Below are 22,511 nucleotides of genomic sequence, written 5' to 3'. Positions count from 1 at the left end.
AAACAACAGTTTCTCTGTTTTTAGGTCTCGTTTACGGGCAGCTTTTAGCTCTCTGTTGTTGAAAGCTTATTGTTGACAATACCTTTATTTGCAGTGGGCTTTGGGCCAGCACACTGCTTGTAAGTATTGGCTTTCTTTTCTATCGTATACGAGGCCTTTCCTTCCTCCTCTTGTGTTTGCTCGTCCCGTAAAGCTGAGCTAATGTACCATCCTTCTGATTTCCTGACTTGTATCCTTCCACAATCCACTGCATGCATTAAGGGAACTATTATTTCTTATTAGATCAGCTCTCCATGGCAGTCCATGTGTTTTCCTGCTCGCCCTCTCGTGTGCTCCTTTACCCAGTCAATTCCCCACACTCCTTGCTTTCCTTCTCCCCCTTCTCAGTTTATCAGTTGCTTACCCTGCCCATCCATTATTAATTTTATTTTTAACCCCACGCCTGCTCATCCCATGCATGACATATATGAACGTAAGTGTCATGATGCCTGCACTTGTAAGTATAATCAGCCATAACCATTTTTTTTATTCTGAACAGGACTGGCAAAAGCATAGTCAAAGACAATAGGCCTGCACTGACAAAAAAGCTAGATCTATTGGCTTTGCCAATGCCTTTTTAAGCCATTGTTGGTGAACGATACAATGCGTCAGGCCAGAGGGAATACAGATGGATCAGAATATTTGCATTGAGCCTATGCCGGGTATTCTTGATGCTGGAACCTTCTTTATCTATACAATAATTATATTTGCTTATATAGTACTTTATCTCAAAGCGATGCAGTAGCAAGTGGCTCATTCGACCCTCAAAATAATACAGCCGTTTGCTGAATCAGCCTTACCTGTGGCACTGCACTTGCTGGCATCACCGGCGGGTGAGGCGCGGACTCTGTACGGTGACATTGGAATGTCTTCACCACCATACTGAACCGCAACCTGATAGCGTCCAGTCTTGTCGGGAATGTAGGACACTGCGTAAGTGCCATCTTTGTTGTCGTGGATGTTTGCCCTCCTTGGTTTGCCTTCTTGGTCCTAAATATCAAATTAAGCCACTGGTTACTTGACCACCTCGAGACAATCTTAGTTTAAGTTTGTACTTAGAAGACATCTTCAGCACATACAGGCGTGTGTTATACTGCACCCGCTTCTCCCTCTCATAATGCTGAATAGCAGGTTCTAATTCTTTTTTTGTGTGCAAGAGATTTCAAGGTAAATTAAAACAATCAGATTTAATATGACAGACATGTATAAGAACATCTACTGAGTAGGATTTTTTTATATATAAGTTTTGCTTTGTAGTATCTTTAAAATATAAAAGCAAATGTAGGAACGTCTAGTTATTTCAAGTTTTTCACAGTGAAATAAGAAAAAAGCCCAGCACTCCGTATTATCACTGTATGTGTATCCCAAATGCCCTCAAATTTACTTCAAACGCTTTCAGGTTCCGCTTTTCACTTCATAAATTGTGAAACATGGATTTCATTCAAATTTCTCACATAACCTGAAAGAAAACCAGACCATGTGGCTTGGTTTAAGTTATACTGCTGTCAACTGGCTACAGGCGTCATCTGTCTTCATTCCCAGAAAAGCTCACATCTTTCATAACTGTGCTATTTAGGTGACACTAACAAGAAGCAAACAAGGTCTAATGAAAAATATGTAGGGGAGGGTGGGGGGAGTTCCAGCTTTCCCACGCAATCTTGCAACAATCTCGAAACTGGCATTCGTGGATGGATTAGTAAATCTGCTGTACCCAAAGAAATTGCAATAAACTTGAAACTCTGTCCCATCCCAAGGAAAATAAATGTAAGTTGGCATATGTTCTGATAATGTATGTTAAAAGTGTATGAAAGTCTGCTTCAAAACTCCATGTGGCCTTTTTATCCGCAGGAAAAACCTACAATAGACGTTTCCCCTATTTTGAGAGTTTTTAATGTAAAAAAACCATAACTTCGAATGGATCTTCACGTGTGTCTGCCATTTATCAGAGTTTGTAATGAGTGATAGGAGCACAGACATCCATGGGAGTCTGTACTGTGGGTTATTCAGTTTCCTCAGATGTTCGTCAAAAACTGCAACGAAGGATGCTAACTTGTGCACGCCATCCACAGTGTTTATTGAGGGATGTCCCGGATGTATCTAATATGTCCGCTAGAAAATGCACTGAGGGAGGTTAACTTTTGCACGCCATCCATAAGAAACTGAACTAAGCAGGGGCGAAGATTCAAGGTGGGGGGGGGGGGGGGGGGGGCAGGGACTTGGGTTGCAACATCTCCCCTAATAAATTTATTTTCTGATAAATATTTGAGTACAGGTGCTTTCAGTGGGGTACTGTGAGATGTCAGTCGGATTTCACCAGGGATGTTTACCTACACACATACAAAAGACGAACACACACTCAATCTTTTCTGTTTTGAAAGTCCTCAAAGTATTTGTTATTTTATAAAATAGTGTTTTATCTCTTAGTACTCTTACCAATTCGATTTCCTCTCCCTTTGCATTTCCACTTAGGCTTTTCGCATGTGCCCTACTTGTCGTATAATGTATTGAAACATTATATGCCAGTCTGATTATTGGAAAATCTGAAAATCGTTTCTCTCTGATGTCCCTCAGATCCAGCAATGAGGCATACGATATCCGATAGAGATTGTACTGAGGGATATTCGTTTCCCCGAGATGTCCATCAGAATCTGCACCGAGGGATATTAATCTGTACCTGGCATACGTCAGAGACAGTACTGTGAGATGTCCACTTATGACAAAAATTCACCTGTACATAAAAATAACTCCGCCACTGGTGTTGCTAGAAATGAAAATAGTTCAAGTTTTCTACAATTAAAGGTTTTATCCGACTTTTAAGTGCTGGTACTCACAATTTCTAATTTTAACAAGCATTTGCAATGCAACAGGTCTTGCATTTGCGAGAGTTAAAGCTATTGGCGTTGTAAAGTACAGTGCCTTTTATTTATGTGTTAATTTGCAAAACAGTTAATAAAAGGCATTGTCATTTACATTGCCAATAGCTGTAACTCTCGTAAATGCGAGACCTGTTGCATTGCAAATGCTTGTTTTCAAAAAGTCTTCAGAAAAGGCACAATAGTCCTGATTTTTGCATGAGAGCTAGGCCTGGGAGAAATATAAGTTACACTGGCAAAATTCACATCATTTCAGCGAATATCGCATCATGCTTGTTATGTGAAATTTCTGAAATTACCCTATCAAACCACTTCACATAATTAAGCACCATTCGCTGTAAAAATATACCACAATCACACAGGAAAAACAGAACATGAGTGGCTGTTCAATGTGCCTTTTTTAGCACTTTCTTAGCACAAATGTTCTCTTGTGTCACAAACTGATACAAGGACGCATTTTGCACTAAAATATAGTGTGAAATTACAGCTTTGCCTTTCAAGTAATTATATTGAATCTCGAGTATCTATGCCAAAATGGTACATCAATGTCATGAATTTCGCACACCCCTTATAAAAACCCATATTCCGAAAACGTTGTGATCTATGAAAAAGAATGGTAGCAATCGCAAGAATTAGAGAGGGATTCCAAGAAAAAAAACTTTGGAGACCCCCAAGTCCTGAGGAACAGGAGGCCTACGGGCACAGCCCAGGTGCATAGTTCAAGGTCAAGTCAAAGTGCAGAGACCAAGGTCTGGGCTCGAATCTACACCACTGCCTCCACAACACTACCTGGTGTGGAGTGGTGTGGCTCACTGGTTAGAGGCGGCAGACCCGTAAGCAGAGAACGGCCCGGGACCAGGGTTCAATTCCCGACGCGGCAGGGTCGTGGACCGGGGTCAAACGGACTCAATAATTCTCGCCTCAGTGCCTACTCTAACCAGGGAACACACTCGGCAACTCTGGGCATTAAGCTTGCCTCATCTCTACAACGGCCCCCCACAGACGCAGTGGATGCCTGGTTTCACCTTGGAGATACCCAGAAAGGGACCATCTCACAGGGAAAGCCAGGACGGGTTCCCCAGCGGTCTTCAGCGCCAGGATACTCCTTGGAGTCACAGTGCGCTTTACAAGTACACCCACATTTACATTTACTACCTACACTGTTAAATCATGAACAAAGGCTCTTCCAAATCTGCTTTTCAACTCCTCTTTACAAGAAATTTGTTTGTGAGCCAGGCTCACATGAAGCTGGACTCCATGGGTTGGAGCAGGCAAGGAGACTGAGAGAAAAGGCTGCACCTTTTAGGGAGTCATACCTCTGTGCGTGCCCCAGGGATGCACCACATCAGTTGCACCACTTCCTTTACCCTAGCACTGTACCTCCTTCCTCCAACGAATGTACTACTGAATAGCGAATCCAATAATATGGTGGCATACTAATAACGGCAAAAGAATATCGAGGGACGAAATATTGAAAGGTAAGTGCATATAGAGAAATATTGATCTACTTCTTCTACCGCCACATCTACATAACTTGAAGATATCTGTACTGTGTAGGTACATATATGGGGAGTTTGATGTAGACCATCTAGACTTACTTAACTGTAAATATTTTTATATTCGACATTCTATCCTCAATATTCTGTTTCATCAATATAGTTGATTCGATATTTAAGGAGCATCACGCCCAATACTATCCATGCACCTAGCCTTTTTTGGATAATCCTTAGCCTCGCGCTAGCCCAGTGCTTAGTTTAAAAAATAAAGAGTACCAGTGCCCAAAACATTGCTCTGAAGCCCATGGTCGGCACAATTAAACAAGTCTGCGTAGTCCAGAAGCCACCTCAGGCCTCTTAACTCCACTGCCACTTTATCTAACTCTTGTTTTTTTTTTCTCTTCTTCCATCTTTCTAGTATGTGTGTTTTTCCCTATCTTGCTTTCTGGAAATGCCTGGTGAGTAAATATAAGTGCTGTTCCCCCAAAAATGAATGCCGGTGTCCCCCACCAGCAATCACTGGCTCAAATTGAGCACTGTAGCCTTAGCCGTAATCCCAACTCTAAACTAAACTTTAATATTTACAATGCTACAAAAAATATGCTGTGACAAATGGTACCTAAAACGCGAGTTATATATTAGTTTCAAGATAAAACAAAGATTTCAATTGCTGTAGTTCACATAACTATGAACAAGTTAAATTAAGAAGTCCTTGATCAATATTCACCCAACTTCTTACTTGTAACTACATATGCATCCTAGAAGGCCATTTTAAAATGAGTGGAAACTTAGTCAAAGTTTTCAACAATTCAGTCAAAAAAGAATTTTGAATACCCCACGAAAGTGTAACCTCCTCAGTTACAGTGGTGCTGTGGTAGTGATGCAATATTGTGTTATCTCCGTTGGTTTGTGTGCTAGGAAGGACAAATTATGGACAACTGTTAATGACACCTGTAATGGTAGACAATGTAAAGATTGCCCAGGTGCATGGCTGCGGTAGCCTAAGGGGATGAAGTCAAAGTATACCAAGGTAATAGAGATGCAATAAGGGGAGGGGGCACTCGAGCCAAGTTCCCTAGACCAGGGGTGGACCTGGGGTTCAGAAATCACGGTCTGTTTGTTCTGTGTGGTTGGGGATGATCAGGTGGTGGGGTTTGAGTCTTGCAGTCAGATGCTGTTTGGTGGGAGATTTTGCCAAAATAGGTGAGTTTTTAGTTTGTTCCTGAAGTGTAGGTTGGAGGGGAGGGGGGGGGGGAGGGGGGAGTCTGACATGCCGAAGGAGGCTCACCTACATTCTTTTAATAGAATGAAGCCTCTTCTCTGAATGGCATTTTTTTTGTTCAGTCCCACGAGCCCTGGGCTGTCGGTAGCCTAGGAATCACTCGCGTTCGCTGTTTTTGTGCAAATATTTCTGGCGTCACGTTGATTGCAGCTCTGCAGATGACGCCCTGCGCTTTAACCTTGACCCTTACTGGGAAGGTCATCTAGGTCAGTTCCTTCAGAGTGGGTGTGTTACTAATGACTTTCCTAGTTCTTTCTGTAGTTAACTGGCAGCGGACAATTTGGCTGGGTGAGTTAAAGGCTCACTGCTGACATCTGCCTTGACCTGCAGATCATGAGTTTGAGTCTCAGCAGGTCCACCTCAGCTGTCATCCTTCTGAGGTAGGTGTACTCAACTCCATTATGTAGCATCACAGTGATACGTTACTTACAGCTAGAGGCGCAACTAGAGCCACATTTGAAGCCCTTTGAGTAAAATGGGTGTTGCACGCCTGCTTACAGCCCTTAGAAGCACCGGAGCTAGGTTATGAGGCACAATATAGAAGAAACGAGGTAGTATTATTAAAGGCTGACTTTTTGGGGGGCAGGACTTTCATCGAGGAGGCCACAAAGTAGGGCATTATCTCAATCAGTGAGGGCGTGTACCAATGTGTTTGCCTGCATTGACATTTAGGAAGTGGCAGAAGGCGCTCATTGTCTTCCCAAGACTTATATGATGTAACACAGGTTGTGCTTTGTGTTGACTTGGTGTTGAAGGAGATGGCTGAATCGACATGGAAGTCCTCCCACTGCCCTGGCAGTGAGCCACTGCCAACTATCTTTGTTGGTGAGTGAGTTCAGGGTACTATGCAGGAGTGTGAAAATGCACGCAGAGAATGAGGAGGCGTGATCTAGGCTCACAGAATGGAGCATAATGTCACACGAAGCGGGCGCGTGCTACATCACAAAGATTTGGCATGACATTGCACAAAAAGTGCTAGTAGTGCAGACAAAGTGCTGGTGGTGCGGGTTCAAGCACTGGTTGTGGTGTGAGTACCGAGAAAGAGCACAAAGGAGGCAGCTTCAGTGGGCCAGAGTTGAAAGGGGCTGCCATGACAAAACCATGCCTCCAAAGCCTCATTTTAGTCATGGACTTGCAGTGTGGGGCTGGTTTTCACATTTATCCAAGGACTGATTTTGCTTTACAATCCAGTCTTGCCCACGCTTCTCTAGAGGTGGGCGAGCCACTGAAAGCTCGAGCCAACTTCGAGCTCAAGTCTTGCTCTGGCTCCCCTCAAGGTCCAGTTGGAACCCCGAGCCCATAACAAGCCGAGATTTCATGTAGCTTCTGCCTGCCACACACGCTCGAACCTGGTGCACAAGGAGGTAAAAACAAAGCTTTAACATTTGAGGAAAAAGGAGAGACTAATAGATACCTATTAAGTGGCCGATTTGCACAAAGTGAAACAAGAAAACCTGGATTAATCGCTGCTTCTATCTTAACCAAACTGATCTAAGGGAAAGGGTTTATTTTACCAAGCTACCTTTTATCATCACATATGAAAGCACTTTGAAATACATGAGTTCAGAACACCAGCTGTACAACAACCTGACTCTCCTGTGCCGGGCCTGAGGCTTCTTTGACCCGGACTCTTCCCAGCTCTGCTCCCTCTTCATTCCACTCACCATATGAGGGGCGTCAGGAAATCCCCCCACACCTTATCAGCATAAGCATGGGTGAGGAAGGTGCCACTAGCGAGGGTGTGTAGCATAAGAACTTCAAATATTGGGTGGGTGGGTGGATGGGTGGATTTCAAAATCTGGGCTATTTTATTTTTCTGGTTACTACCTTGTCTCACAGGCTTCTCCTCTTCCCCAATACGCTGCAGACCACACCCTTCTGCCTTACACCTGACACCCAAAGCTTCCCACTTCAACCCATTCCACACACTGCTCCCCCCTTCTCCTCTATACCAAGATACCCCCTATTCCTCTCATACCCTCTGCACTGTGCTCCAATCCTCCCCCGCACCTACATCATACACCCAGTAGACCAGAGTCCTGCGCACCACCCCACAGCAGCCAATAAATGGTGGGTGGCAGGGACGACTTCCCCACACTCAGCCCCCACATTTCCTTTCGGTTCCACCCACGAGTTTTGCCTGTTTCGTTGCCCCCTCATCGCTGCCCCGCCTTTCCCATTCGTGGGTAGCAGTATGGTTCTCGATGAGATGCGCGCCTCGTCACACCCCGCACACCGTGCAGTTCCCGCCACCCCCATTTCCCCGGAAGCCACAGTCGAGGAATTCTCCGAGAAGGGAGGCTGGAGCTGGGATGGCACAGGGTCTGCTGGGGCAGGAGTGGGCGGCTCAGGCCCGCAGCGCCAGGTGCCTCGGCACGTGGCGTGTGGTGGGGAGTGTGGGAAGTGCGAGAACAGCAAGTCCCGGGGGTGGGGGCCGCGGAGGAAGCGGGTGGGGGAGGAGGGACTGCGCAGGCAGGAGGAAGCATTCTAATGAGTGCTTTCATTATTTATTTGGTGTGCCTCTCAAACAGAGATGCTGCGCACATGCCTTATCACAGAGGCGCACAAGTGCTCAGCAGCGCATAGGAAGAAAAGCTGGGACTTTGAAAAGAGGGCGCGAGTGATGCATTACAAGGCACTTGCGTTGAAGATTGTACGTTACATCACGGGAGTGTTCATGATACTTTCTGCAACAGAGCTCTAAATGGGCAGGTACTCGCTTTTACTGAGTGCCTGCAGTTCTTTAATTAGTAAGGAATAGTGCCTGCACTTCTCAGGGAGTTCAATATTTTTAATGAGAAAGTGCAAGCACTTTTCCGTATCACACCGTAACCCTGGTAAAGTGAGTACATAAGCTATTCAGTTTCAACCACAGGTCTGCAACCTTCAGCCAGGTGGGCATGAAGGGGCGCTAAAAGTTCGAGCTGAAGGTGTCTGTGAGGGTGATTGTGGAGGTGCTGTACCCAGTGGCAGCCCTAGGACAAGCCACAGAGAGAAAACACGACATGCACAGGATCAAACAACCAGAGGGTGGAGCCGAGACTCGAAGAAACTCGTAGCTCGGAATTCTCTGCTGTCTGCCCCCTGTCCGGGCCTGGGAGGCAGCAGAGCTCGGGTGGGCGGGGGAGAAGGCGGGGCAGGCGGTGACCTCACCGCAGCAGCTCGGAGGGAATTCCTGATAAACAGAGGTGCGTGATCTGAGCTTCAGCTTGCTGAACTCTCCCTGAACCTTCCCTGGACAGCCCCATCAGAGAAGCTGATAAGAAAATTATTCACGACGGCCAGCCGCAAAGCAGGACATGGTGTCCGGAGGGGCTGTCAAAAAAACGGACAGGGTGGCACCCAAAAACACTCCTTTCCATTGGGAAGCCAACGCTGACGCTACCCAATGGAAAGGAGGGGTGGGGCTTACAGTCCCTTTTAAAAATCTTGTGTTTACAAGATCTCTGAAGGCAGGGCAGCTTCACTACCACGCCCAGCCGAGACCTAAAAAGTGTAGATACTTGGTATGAAATACCATCTGCCCATTTAAAGCACTGACTATGGGTAAAAATACTGAGAATACTAAATACTTGATCCCCGATGGTAAATGGATTACTGTGGGCAATTGCAAAAACAAACAACGCCTAAATTGAACCAGTCTTCACAACGTGAATCCTTGGTTATGTTTAGTCACCAAGTAATTTGTAATGAAGAAGTGTTTTGTCCCTCAGCGGTCCTAATCAATGCCCTAATCGTATTTTAGTTTTGCTATTTTTAGTATTTTTAGACCGGCCAGTGTTTGTTTATCTGCTAAATGTCTGGAAATGTGCATTCCCCTGGCAGCATTTATAGGCCTTGTCTGCAATTATCCCCAGAGATATTCCACCTGTTCACCTAATACCACTGATAGAGGTACAGTGCTGTTGTCACCAGTGCTTAATTTGTAAAAGAACAAGTGCCGGGCCCAGAGTTTTATTCAGAAGCCTGCAGCCGGCGCTATTCTAGGTCGGCATGCCGCATACAAAGGCTGCGTCGTCTTGATTCCACCAAATCAGGGAAACTGGTTTCAGCTATGTCATAAACTGGCCATTTCTTTGTCATTAATTTATTTTTGATTCAGAAACCGATTTTTTCTACAAGTGTCTTCGGACAAAATGGACATGTTTCTCAGATGAGGTGGATTTGCTGAAATTCACCAGTTTTGCAGAGGCCTAACCCTATTCAAGAAGGCTGGAGTGGAAGTGACTACACTGGTTAATGTCCTGCTCATTACCATCAACGGTTCCAACCTGACTTTGCATAACTCCTTGGCATTCATGAAGACAAAAAAATTAAAATCATGCAACACGTTAATGACAACGTATGATTTAGTTAGGGATCTTAAATCTTACAGTACAATGTAAAGAGTCAAAGTAGAACTGACAACAAAAGGAAGAAACATGGCTTACCGTTATCTGCACGGAGAGGGGTCCTTCTCCTGCATCTTTGGCATCAATGGCAAAGTCAACCGGCAAGCTGGCAAGAACCCCCTGAGAGCTGAGACCAGGCCCACTGGCCTTCACCATGCTGGCATCACATGTTGGAAGCACCCTCACCTTGAAGGGACTTGGTTGAGGAAAATAAAGTAGGCGATTATTACGTGCTCAGGCAAAAAAACATGTCAAAAAGAAACATACAAATAAGAGATACAGGTTACTATACACCCGGCTCCTTCAACATGCCCAAAGCCTCGAGATGCACTGAGCATCATGGCACCTCTGTGCCCCCTTCCCACCTTTCTCAGAGAGAGAGACTGATTGACTTTAGTGGGTTTCTGTCTTTCCCCAGAGTAGCTGCTTGATCAGGATATGAGATGGGATGGTAGGTGGGACATTCAAAGCTAAGTATCATGCGAGGGCCTCAAGGGAGTCACACGCAGATCCTCTTACACCATAACCCCAAAGAGCAAGGGTACTGTTGACATGCTGGTGTAGGAAAAGGGATAGCAAGTTTGGAAACACATAGGGCGATGTGTAAATGGTAGGACTTTGACGAATATTGCAATATGTCTCTCTGGTTTCCTGCCTATGGAAGTGGGAGCCTCATGAAAACTCAGACTTAAATACATATGTTTTTTAGAGATGCTCATTATGAGGAGCCTTTCTGTACGAGTGCCCCGTCCCTCAAACTTGCATGGTGGAAGCAACAGGACACCCCATTCACTGTTTATGGCCCTAGGTGTGCCTTTGCTAGGGTGGCTTGAATGGAAAGGTTCTGCAAGCAGGCAACACAAACATCCAAGAGCTATAAGGCTTGGGACAACATCTCACACAGTAGTTTCTCAATGTCAATCAGGCACGTCCCTATGAGACTCTCCCACTAGTATTGCTAATATTAGCATTAGTACATCTTCATTCAAAAGGAAATTGAACATTTTTGACACTAGGCTCCTCTAAATTTCGGAAGAATTAGGTGGGCTTCGCTTAGCCAAGACCAGAGGGCTGTGGTCAATATCAAGGCTTTTCACCTGGACAGCGATCACTCGACTTTCTCTAGTCACACCTAATCCATGGGCTCATTGCTCACTTCCACCATAAAATGAGTCTGACAATTAAGATTGCATAGAGGAGGTTTCTTCTGAGGGTTTCACAGCTGCTCTTCATATCTATTTCTTGGTCCTGACGAATGCTGCGCGTAATAGCATTAATAACAGCAGAAACATGTTGACCGTTTATCTTTATTAAAGGACACAGGTTTCCTAACATAGAACCTAGTTTGTCCATACACACTGTTTTTATTCAATACGGGTTGACCCTAAATAAAAAAAATGTGGGTACCAACTTTGTATTTTTTAACCAGCACTCACACATAAATACACTTTTTTGTTTGAGCACTGTTACATTCAACACCAACCACCTCCGCTGTAACTCAGGCATTGTAGCACGCTGGGGGGCACTCGGCCACCCCAGCGGGGACCCGATGATGAAGCATGTCACCAACTAGTGGTGAGTGAGGGTCCTTCTTTATAAGGAAAGAATTCCCCCCTTTCCCTGATCGGCTTAACTGGGCTTATTTTGTTCCCAGTAGCTGTTATTTCCAATAAAATCCTTTTTGGGTTTCACTTGTCTGGGTTAATGGGACTTTAGTAATAACCACTCATCTAAGGTGGTTTTTTGTTATTTCATTTTTCTTTTTCACACTTAGTCACTCCTTAGTTGTTTATATAAATTCAATTGGGGTACAGGAGTGTCTACTCTAGCCCTTTCTCTCCTGTTGATTCTCGCTTCATTCTCCTGCTACATATCTCGTTCATCATCAAAGTGCTCACCAGTAAGATGAAATAGCATTGGGCAAGAGGGTGGCCTTGCCAAGTAAGAGCAAATGGGTTCAGACAAGAAAGAAAGAATGGACAAAGCTAGTGCTGAAGTGTACAATTATTCCCCTGTCATTGGATGGAGATCATTGACCCTCCCGTCCCCTTTAACACAGATATTTGGTCTGAGATGCTTAAAAATGCTTTAGAATCAGTTGATGCTATAGTAGAGCAAATGGGAGACAGACTTCAGAAAAAAGGCAACCTAAAACAAAATGTGAGTTGCTCCAAGTCAAGCACATGCAAACAAATCAGCATAAAGTGTCTATCTCAAATGGAACAATGATGACCCTCTTGAATGATATAGGAACAAGTGCAAGAACCAATGGCAGCCAAGGCATGGCAGGCGCATACAGGTTTATGGACAAATCATAGGAAAAAGCTCATGTCCAACATACATTGGTGAGAAAGGAGATGATTTTTTCTTTATAGAGCAAATTAGGGGGACATTTGTTTCTTTCACAGGCAACCCGCTGTCCTGGCGGAGTATTGCCAGCTTTATTCAGAGATGCCTGCACGTTTGGCAAAAAAGTCATACCAAATGGGGGCTTATGTTTTTAAAGACAAACAATAATTCATAGGCCCTAACATGCTTGGGGTTCTGTCAGGGAAATTGGGAGCCACTCTCTTGCATGGCAGAACAAGGTAGGAAAAAATCTTCTCTTTTGCTAGAGAAAGAGTGGTCTTAAGGACAAGTGAACAAAAAATGTCTTCACTAAATCTCAATTAGTTCCATATCCTCTGTTCTCTTTGTTTTGAATATCGTGAATGTACTTCTTTTGAGAACACAATCGCTTTCACACATTTCCAGGAAGGAATGTTCACATCTTTCTTACCCTTTCTTTATTCCTATACTCTGAATTCTGAATATATTATGAATTCTGTGCAGCTGAGATTGTTTAAAGAAAAGTTATAAACCGACAATTCTCAAAGCCTAAGTGTGTTACTTAAAAACCTGAAACTCTTCCAGCAACATCAACTAAATAAGCATTTGCTCCAGTTAGGATACTCACAATATATCGCATGCATTATATTGCCGGCCTAATGTATTGCATGCTACTATACTGTTGCCCCACTACACGGCAAGGTAAATAGAAATAAGGATATTGGAGGAATACAACTGTGAATAGAGTTGGGTAGTTAATGTAGAGGTACAAATAACATACTTATCGTGGAGATTTAGTTGATGCAATCTAATTCCCAGTCGATATAAATTACTATGCTATAGTGTCATAAAATTCTCTAGTAAATAACTAATGTTGCCTAGTAAACATCTTATTCCTTATGGCCCCATACAAGCAAAGCCAAACAGAACATAACTAATACAATTGGAAGTCTGTGTTGTATTGCTCTGAAAATTGGCATTATTAAGCTTCACCTATTAGAACATCCCTAGGAAAAATACCACAAAAGAGTAAAAAATTTCAAATTAACTACAGTTACTAGTGAGCATTTACAGGAGAACTCTTGCCATTTTCTAAACGTATTTCTTTGAAAGCTTCCAACTCATACACCTTGTGGCTTTACGGATTTCGGACCAGCTGCTCAATCTAACTTACCTCTTAGGTATTTCTTCGTCAGCATACTGGACAGAGACTGCGTAAGGACCTTCCTGTGTGGGCGTGTACTTGACTGTGTGAATGCCGTCTCCATTATCAATGATGTCAACGGGCTCCACCACACCTACAACACACAAGACAGGCTTCACTTCTCTGCACGTACCCACACTCTGACCAGTGTGTCAGTCATATGAATGTGTAAAACCAGTGAAGCTATGGGATAACTGCATTACCCTTTGGGCATGTGTAATCCCAAACCTTGAATGATGATTAAATGAAGGCACCTACCAGACTTAAGAGATAGTGGTAGCAATCAATTGTCTCCTAAATTTGAATTTCAGCTTTATCTGTGTGTTGTGTCTGTGCACATGCTTACGTGCACTTTGTGTGTAGGGAAAGGACCCATAGTTACATAGGTAGTGCTTTATCTTCTTCTCTTTAGCGCATCCTTACTCCATCTCTCCTTTCCAATTCACACTCAATAAAATGCATGCACCGCTTTATTCCCCATTCCCCTACAAAAAAAAAGTTTGCTACTTAAATGACCAATTGGAAGGTTTGCAACTCAATGAACCCCTCTCTACCTAAGAATTTTACAGTGCTCCTAGGATAGAGGTATGACAATAAAAAATATTGAGTTGACCAATGGACGGAATTCTTCAGAAATCTACTTGTCCTGTTAAAATATCCACGTCTTCCATTTAGTGCCAAGCAGGGAGTTGACAAATTACGGCAGCGTCCTTATTAAATCAGTGCTGTGGTAATAGCCTCTCCGATTATGCCAGGCCTCATATTATACCAAGTCTTGCATTCTAGAAAGACTTTGATTTTACAACCTTTCCACAAAACTACATATTGGGGCTGAAAGTAGGTGGGAAGAGGTGATTTGAGGGCTGGAAAGCCCAGTGAGTCGGTGCATTCCCCCAAACAAATATGTTTAAGGATATTCCTCAACTCCTCTGCAATCTCTCCCATCACTGGAAAAGGTTGGAAATGTATTCCTGACAAAGGCAGGAGTAAAACTTGTTTGGGAAAAAAATGGCGTATGGAAATAGAGATTGTAATCGCTCGGCACATTTTCACATGAGCAAATATACACATGTACATGTGTCTTATAAAAATAGAATTCACAAACGTTTCCTAGAAGTATAATTTTGAAACCTAAATCTGTAGGTCTTGTGAATTCCTGAAAGTCAAAAATCTGCAGCAATACGTGAACATATGCCCGCAGGTGCACTTTTGTGACGTTCTTTAATAATTATAGCCGGAATCTATTTTCCTGTTGCACATGTTGCTCTTACAGTGAATTTCCATTACTACATTTTTTAGCAGCTATATTAATCAAACACATTTTACTAAATGATGCCACAGAAATATGGTATTTAAACTGCAAATTAGTTCAGCAGAATGTTTTTCTTCCCCATTCGTGAGCACTATAAGAAACTCCAAATTGTTACATTTGGCAAACATGTACAGACATTTTGACACTGGGATACATGGTTGATCAACATGTAAATGTGTACAGAAATCTTGCTTTATTGGCTGACAATCCTCTTTCATGGTTCCATACTATGGGACTGTAAACTGGCAGCCACAGGTTTTGTGCTACAGGAAGTTAGATTTACTTGTCCAATGGACAAAATAAACATGGAAACTTCTCCTTGACCACAAAAAATATATTGACATCCCCATTACCAGTATTTGGAGTAGAGAACATTTGCCTTACTAGAGTTGTATCAAGTAGTATGATCCGTTATTGCAGCTCCCCAAGCCCTTCTGTAGCTGGACCTAAAGTTATACAGGAATCCTTAAGAGAGACTTTTTCTCAATCCCTTACTGTGCTATAGCAACTGTTACATCATGAAACCTAGCTGCCACAATATCACCTGTGGCTTACCTCTATTCAAAAAGTACTCGGTTAACTTGGCCAACTATCATACAAACACAGTTCTTTGCTGGGGTTTTTTCAAACTAATTAAACTCATATTATTGCCGAACTACCCTTACAAATGGAATCTCATACCTTTCTTAAGCCATACCACTTTGACTTCAGCCCCCGGTGAAACACAGGCAACTATCTTTCTTTTTATAGAACATGCTCCTGCAATGCGACATATTGGAAACTCATGGAAACTCATTATTTAGAAATTGTCAGCAGATTCTGACCCCATTGCCCATTTGGCTTTAATTTCCACTCGAAGCTCTAAGTGCGAGAGGCAAGGACTTTGAATACTTTTCATTCTTTCTCTCTGAGCAGACTCAATCTTTCCAGAAGTCACAGCTTTGTTCATGTGAGATGGGGTGCACCAAGGTTTAATTTTATAGCGTGTAGTATGTCCTCAACCTGAAGGGTTGCCTCACATCATAAACAACCGAAGGTCTTCCTATGCTCTCAAAGACTGAAAGCCTAAGTTTGTCTTCTCTCACTCTTCATAATTCAATTCATATCTGTCCATTTCTTACCTCCCTCAATGAGATAGGCTCCCTAATATCAGCCTTAATCAAATTGCTTAGCCTTATCTAGGATTTATCGGTCAGCTTCAATGTTTACATTTCTAAAAGAGAGATTCCATCTAGACATACGTATGTTCTCACTCCTTTTTCAAACTTTGGTTTTGAATTCTAATCTATGATTTTCTTCAGACTAGACTGTGCCTTCCACTTGGATTGGCACCCAGCTGTTTCCTTTCACTACAGCTAGCTATCCTTCAATCCTCCAACTGTCTTGCGAGTGGTCTACAAAAATTTGAGACTTCGATAAATATCCACTACACCCCTATCGAATGCTTCATTTTATCACCTTTCCTACATTTATTTTAAGGTGATGGAGGAAGCAAAAACTGTGCTATACAGCCGCATAACTTTCCATGTTAGGTTACTTTCTAATAATCCAAACCATCCCACATTGTCTATGCAGCAGCTCCAGGAATAATGCCCTCTCTCGCCCCATACTTTATTTCCTTGAGACAACAAACCACCTTTTTCTGCAATCCTACCTTCACTTCACTAATTCCTTTCAGGCATAATGGGTTTCATCATTAACCTTGGCAAGGTCTGAAACTAGTGGAATTATGACCTTGTGTTTCAGCCCTGACCGCCCTGTCTCCACAATGGTCCTCAAAATCGTTTCAAATGCATTCTGAAAACCACTGATGTATGAAGTATTACTTCCCCACTGCTATTTTTTTCATATATTTACACTCTTTCCTTATTCTTGCTGCCACAATTGTACATTCTTTCTCTCTTTTAAATATTATTTTTAATTGAAAAGTGTTTTGCACCAGTACATAAAGTGGTGGAAGATACCATGAACAAAAGGTGAGACTTAGACTAGGTGTAAATTACTGATCTATTACACACGCTGCAGCTGTAGTGGGTGGTTACTACTGCCATCTGGAATATCCACAGTTCACCACCTGAGGAAAATAATGCAGGGCCTTATTTGCATTGGACCATTCCCATGAAAATACTTTTCTGTCAGCTTAAAGCATAGGTGGTGAATACCAATTAAGTATTATATGCAGGCATTGTGGAGCTAAACTCTACCAAGAAAGTCGTTGAGGAGGGCAAATATGCCTCTTCCTGAACCTCCATTGGAATGGTGGATCCCAGAGGATCCCATCCACTGTTGAGGAGGGGGCTTCTGGGGTCCCTTCCACGTGTCAGGAATCCACATCCAAATGGTGTAGAACATCTTTGAACGAGTTTTATTGCCCAGTGGAAGAATGCATTGCCCACTGACATGGGCTGTGCATTTTAGTGAATAGAAACAATAGATTGCTACTGCTTATCTTGCAATCTAATATATGTGTAGGCAGAGAGGCTGAGTTGACTGAATTTCACAGTACAGATTAATGTATGTCACCTTTCTACCAAATTAATTACTGAAACATTGCAAATGTTCTGATGGACAACGTAATACAGAAAGTTCACATTTGTTAAGAACAATGTAAAAAATAAAACTGTTTCCCAATGTTTCAATTATGACAAAATATATGCAAAACATTCTGCAGCATTCATGCATCAAGCACAAATTTCATCATTTATATTTCAGCACATGTTTATATTATTAAAGGGAAGGAAACTTTATGAAATTCTACATGGTCCTTTTTCTTAGCTCCAAGGATATCCATCTATCCCAAAAAGTATTCTGAAAAAACAACTCAATGTTACATGTAGGCTCTAGGATATCAGTTGACCCACTGAAAAGGAACAGAGCTGTTATGCTTTGTGCTTAATTTCATTCATGCCCTTTTATACTCTGATTACAAATATGGTCCACTAACATAACAGTAATACAAAGGTTGTAATAATCTGCTTACATTTTAAATTACCAATAAACTGAGAGAGACTGTTCAATCAAAAACATGTTTCCTCACGACAAATGGTACAAAGCTGCTATGAATACTCTGTTTAGCAGATCTGTAGAATACCTACAGTTGGAACTTTATATCTAGTTGTATTGTGCCCCTTAATTTGCAGCAAGAGCTTTGAAATAGGGGAACTCTAGATGTGTTCTTAGACAAAGAATACATACATTACATGTACTGTTGATTGTCTTGAATCCTGACACTCATATTGCAAAGTAGTGGGGCACATAAAATTGATGATAAATACAGCATTGCACACAATTGTATTTAAAGCAAACATGTTGCTTAGCACAGCTTGAGTAAAATGGAGACCAATAAGGCAACTTTCAAGTACGAAGTTTATATGCCAAAGTAATGGAGAAGGTCCAAGTTGTTACTTCGCAATTCTTCTTGATGGAGAACTGCTTCAGAATGCTACTAACACTAAATTGGGTGATGTGCTCCCGGATGAGGGCTTATAATCAATCTCAAACCAAAGAGGTATGCACAAGATAATCTAGTGGTCAAAAGAAACCTATACGTTTGTACAGGTCTGTGGTAAGGTCACAAAAGATTACAAACAGCTGGGAGATAGTATTCTCTCGGTTGCAGTCAATTTAACATTGATGATTGTCTTAAGAGCTAAACAGTAAGAAATCAATGTGAGGCCTAAAGCAAAATGCACAAATCATAATTAATTAATGTGGAAGCCTGAGACAATCATCTAAAGAGAATGTGTCCTTTACACAGTTTACGTAAGGGCCAAAATTACATCATCCCACAACCCGCTATTTATTTGGAAAGGTTTTGTATTAGATGCATAGTGCAGCATCCTTTGTAAGAATAACAAGGGCTGCTCAAAGGCTAGTTCTTTGGGAAATCACTTTTCTACTGAAATGTGCTGGACAAAGGTCCAAAACACGTGAAAAACCTAGCCAGTGCACAGGATGAGAAGATATACATGCAATTCTCAAAGTGTTTTCTTCTGTTTTTCTTCATTTTGAACTATTATTTGTCCTTGCTGCAGATGTAGCTCTGCTAACAAGATTCAAGTCTATTGTGCTCTATAAAATCAAATTTTCTCCCTCATTGCAGCTAATACTATCATGGTAGATTAAAATATTAATAACTCAAGTCAGAAGTATTTTGTATGGATCAGGAGTCAGTTTTTGTAAGGATGAATTCAAGCTATATCATCTTGATTTTAGATTACAAGGCAATCATGAGGTATTTGGGTGTCCCTGCTTAATTATAGAGTAAAAATGAGTGTTGGTGTCTGTGGGAACCTTTTACAGATTAAGTGTATCCAACTGCTAACTCCTGCTTGGCCAACTGGATTTTCAGAACTTGCTTGGAATTCTAGAAACGAAGATTTCCTACATGCTACAATAATAATTTATATTGCCTTTCAGAATCTAGACTATCAAATCTGCAAAAGACAGCTCCCTCATATGAGTAGCATGGGATTCTGGGACGTAGAAAGTCCTAGAAGCTGCTGAAGAAAGGAGGAGCCTATTCAAATTCCCTTATCCCATGGAATTCTATGACACAACAAAGGTGGGTAGTAATATTTTCCCTTGTCCAGTTGTTGCAAAATATAAGCTTCAATTATTTTTAAAGTTCACAAAGCTTATGAGTTCATAAATAATAGCAATGTCAGGGAGGCCACACACATTGAAGACTAAAGATGTTAAATGTCTGAAGCCTGAGTAAAACATGAGACAAAAATAATGTGGGTTCTAAAGGTAGCTGATATGTTGAAAAGACCTGTGTTCAGACTGGGTTTGTGGTTCAAATTGGCAAGTGGAAGTATAGTAATAACGAGGTGCATAGCAAGGGCACCACAAAGGGCCACAAGGTCAATAGAGAGGATAACACACTCTCTCTCTCAGTCTGTCCCATCTTTGTGCTTTCAATCTGGTGGATCTTGTGTGTCATGCCCTTGTGATGTAATTGACAATGCAAGTTATTGGTAATGTGAAAGAATTGGGAAGTAAGAGAAAAATCAGTGCACCCATGTAATTTAATTACAGGCTTAACCGACTTTGAAGGATTTTTGTATAATTTGGAATTCATTTAATTCTTCCTGATCACAGAAGCAATTATGGAAAATGATTTGAAGACAACCGGGAATGTGCTCTATAAATCTAATAAACTCTTCATGAGTCCAGAATGCTTTTCAAATAAAAGATGGTCAAAGATTAAACTACTGTTGAAATGCATGTGATCATTTTGAGAGTGAACAATTGAATAAGAAAAAAGTGCATGTGTTCATAAAGTCTTCCCTTTAATTGATTTTAATTGATTTTAGATTCTGCATGCAATCAATAAGCATGATCATTTAACCAGCAAACCATTTCTGCCAAGAACATTTGTAATGGCAACTTTAATTGAAAAGAAAGCAGCAAATCACCAACCGACAGATATTGTGAATAACACAGCACTGGCTGCATCAAATCAAGTCAAATTTAGCACATATCATCTGAAGCTGGATGTCCTGTGTGCTTTGTGGCTGTGAAAATTTGAGTGAAGAGCATAGGTCAAAAAAGTCTAACCTGGCTCAATAATATCACCCCGCGGATCACCTTTAAAGAACTCTGAAATCACTTTCAAAGGACTGCGCCAACCTTGGGAATCCGGCTCTTCAGCTAGAATCAAAAGACTGTTACATCACACGTAATAACCAACACAGAATCATCAGTGTATAGAACAATTGAGATGGACATTGTGTCTACCACAGTAAGGGATACTATTGGTCAACATGTGATCTACACTAGAACAAACACGTTCCTGCGGTCAGCATTACTGTTATGCCAAGTCACTGGGGTCTGAAGGGCAATACATTCATATCTTGGTAACCATTGGCAGATATGCAATAAGTATGTTTTATTGGAATATGTTCAATATATTTTATAAAAAAATGAGCGAATAAGGTCAATGAGCTTACTGAAGAATTTCACATAAACAGGTCTCGGACACTAATGTATATCACTTGTACTACGTAAAATCCTTTGTCTCCCCCATTTCTATTATCCTCTTCCAATTATCATTCTACTGTAATAAAACATTTATTACAATATGAGTAGTAGGTACAAAGTAACTGAATTGACTTTTTTATACTGTACACTATAAAAGTGTATTTATTCTTTGAAGTAAGTGAGCAGTTTGTGGGACCATATACTTTCTAACAAATTTCAACATTTAAAAAGGCCCAAATTGTGGCTTGGTTTCAGCCTTAGAGCAGATGTTGTGACTGTGAAACATGATAACCAAGTGAACATTACTTTCAACCAGGCGCAAGCATTTATACATGCCTCTTTCATAGCACAGACCAATAATGCAGAACAGTGCTGCTCTTAAAATGTCAACACACTTTAATGAAGGAGACAGTGTTGTGGTAAACTGTATATGTTTAATTGAAGTCGAAACGGAATACTGACTAATTAAGCAATGCATTGGAGCTACCTCAGTAGACACAACTGTTGAAGGCGCACAAGTGAACATTCACTTCACATGGCAAATGATGTGCAGTTGTTGTTAGGGTACATATTACATATTGATGATACCAGGAATTGAGAGAGGGCTTCTTTATAAATATTTGCTTCACATTGACCTGTCGAGAGCGAGGCAAATACAGGAGCAAAAAAAAAAGAAAAAAGGCCATAACCACGATGTGTTCAATCTATGATCAGAAGAGACAGACCTCTATCTGATGTCCAGCATAGGCAGTGAATATGTAAATGATTTACAATCAAATCCATTGTCTAAAAGTATGAATTTCATGGACATTGTATGCATCTTCCAAAGACCCGGCTCTTCTGGACATATGATACTGGGAAGAATGGGTTTAATACATTATCAATGAAAATAACTAAGGCCCTATTCTTAAAGCCTCATTCCCTTCAACGTGGCTTAATCCCCTAACCAGGGGTTTAACAAAGGCCACTGCAACCCATGCCGCACATGGGTGCCCCACTCTTAAGCCCCCATTTAACTCAAAGGCCTATGAATATCTGAGTTATGGGAGTCTTAATGGCCCCTTCACCATATTCTGAAAGGGGTGAATGCTTCTTCAGTAGGCCACTGCCCCCATCAGCTGAAATATCTGGAAGGAGAGTGGAATTTAGCTAATTACCCCCGGTAAAAGATTTATGTGTTGCAAAAGTGCATTTTCTTTGGAGATATGTACCCACACATAGTTTAATAATATCGGCATCTAACCCTCAGGTGAAGGAGGACTCAAACTGGCATAACATGTAAAAAGTGTATCAGAATAGGATTACTCTGCTTATGCAAAGTTCTTACCTCTGGGGCCTTGGACCAGCACTTTCAGAGGAGCAATGCCAGCCTTGCTGGTGTCCACAGTGAAATACTGTGGAATGTTTGCTCTGACACCTGCTCCCAAACCAGGTCCTACAACCTTCACCTTGGCGGGATCGACAACGTCTTTCACGGGAACTTTGAAAGGACTGCCTGTAAAATGATGGTCATGTTGTAGAAATTAGTCAAACATTCAAGTGGGTTAAGAACTGTAACAGTTCAAGACCATGACAACAAATAGCATAAATCCATTAATTGT

At 41.8% G+C, this 22,511-nt stretch overlaps 1 protein-coding gene across 4 annotated transcripts in view; it reads right to left on the bottom strand.

Annotated features, from left to right (window-relative positions):
• FLNB (filamin B) overlaps nucleotides 1-22,511 on the bottom strand; it is a 476,237-nt gene that overhangs the window by 126,033 nt on the left and 327,693 nt on the right. For 2 of the 4 annotated variants that reach the window (XM_086939044.1, XM_086939045.1), the window contains exons 25-29: nucleotides 22,238-22,405; nucleotides 20,488-20,580; nucleotides 13,584-13,707; nucleotides 10,121-10,277; nucleotides 840-1,029 (exon numbers count right to left, since the gene is read on the bottom strand). In XM_086939044.1, coding sequence (XP_086795170.1) covers nucleotides 840-1,029; nucleotides 10,121-10,277; nucleotides 13,584-13,707; nucleotides 20,488-20,580; nucleotides 22,238-22,405 — 732 coding nt within the window. The remainder of the gene's footprint in view (nucleotides 1-839; nucleotides 1,030-10,120; nucleotides 10,278-13,583; nucleotides 13,708-20,487; nucleotides 20,581-22,237; nucleotides 22,406-22,511) is intronic. The other 2 variants (XM_086939046.1, XM_086939047.1) reach the window with 1 other exon arrangement.

The sequence above is a fragment of the Lissotriton vulgaris genome, chromosome 9 (genome assembly GCF_964263255.1).
Source record: "Lissotriton vulgaris chromosome 9, aLisVul1.2, whole genome shotgun sequence".
NCBI classification, from domain to species: domain Eukaryota; kingdom Metazoa; phylum Chordata; class Amphibia; order Caudata; family Salamandridae; genus Lissotriton; species Lissotriton vulgaris.
The sequence above is the reverse complement of the archived record's forward strand: the minus strand, read 5'-3'. Positions and strand labels throughout refer to the sequence as shown.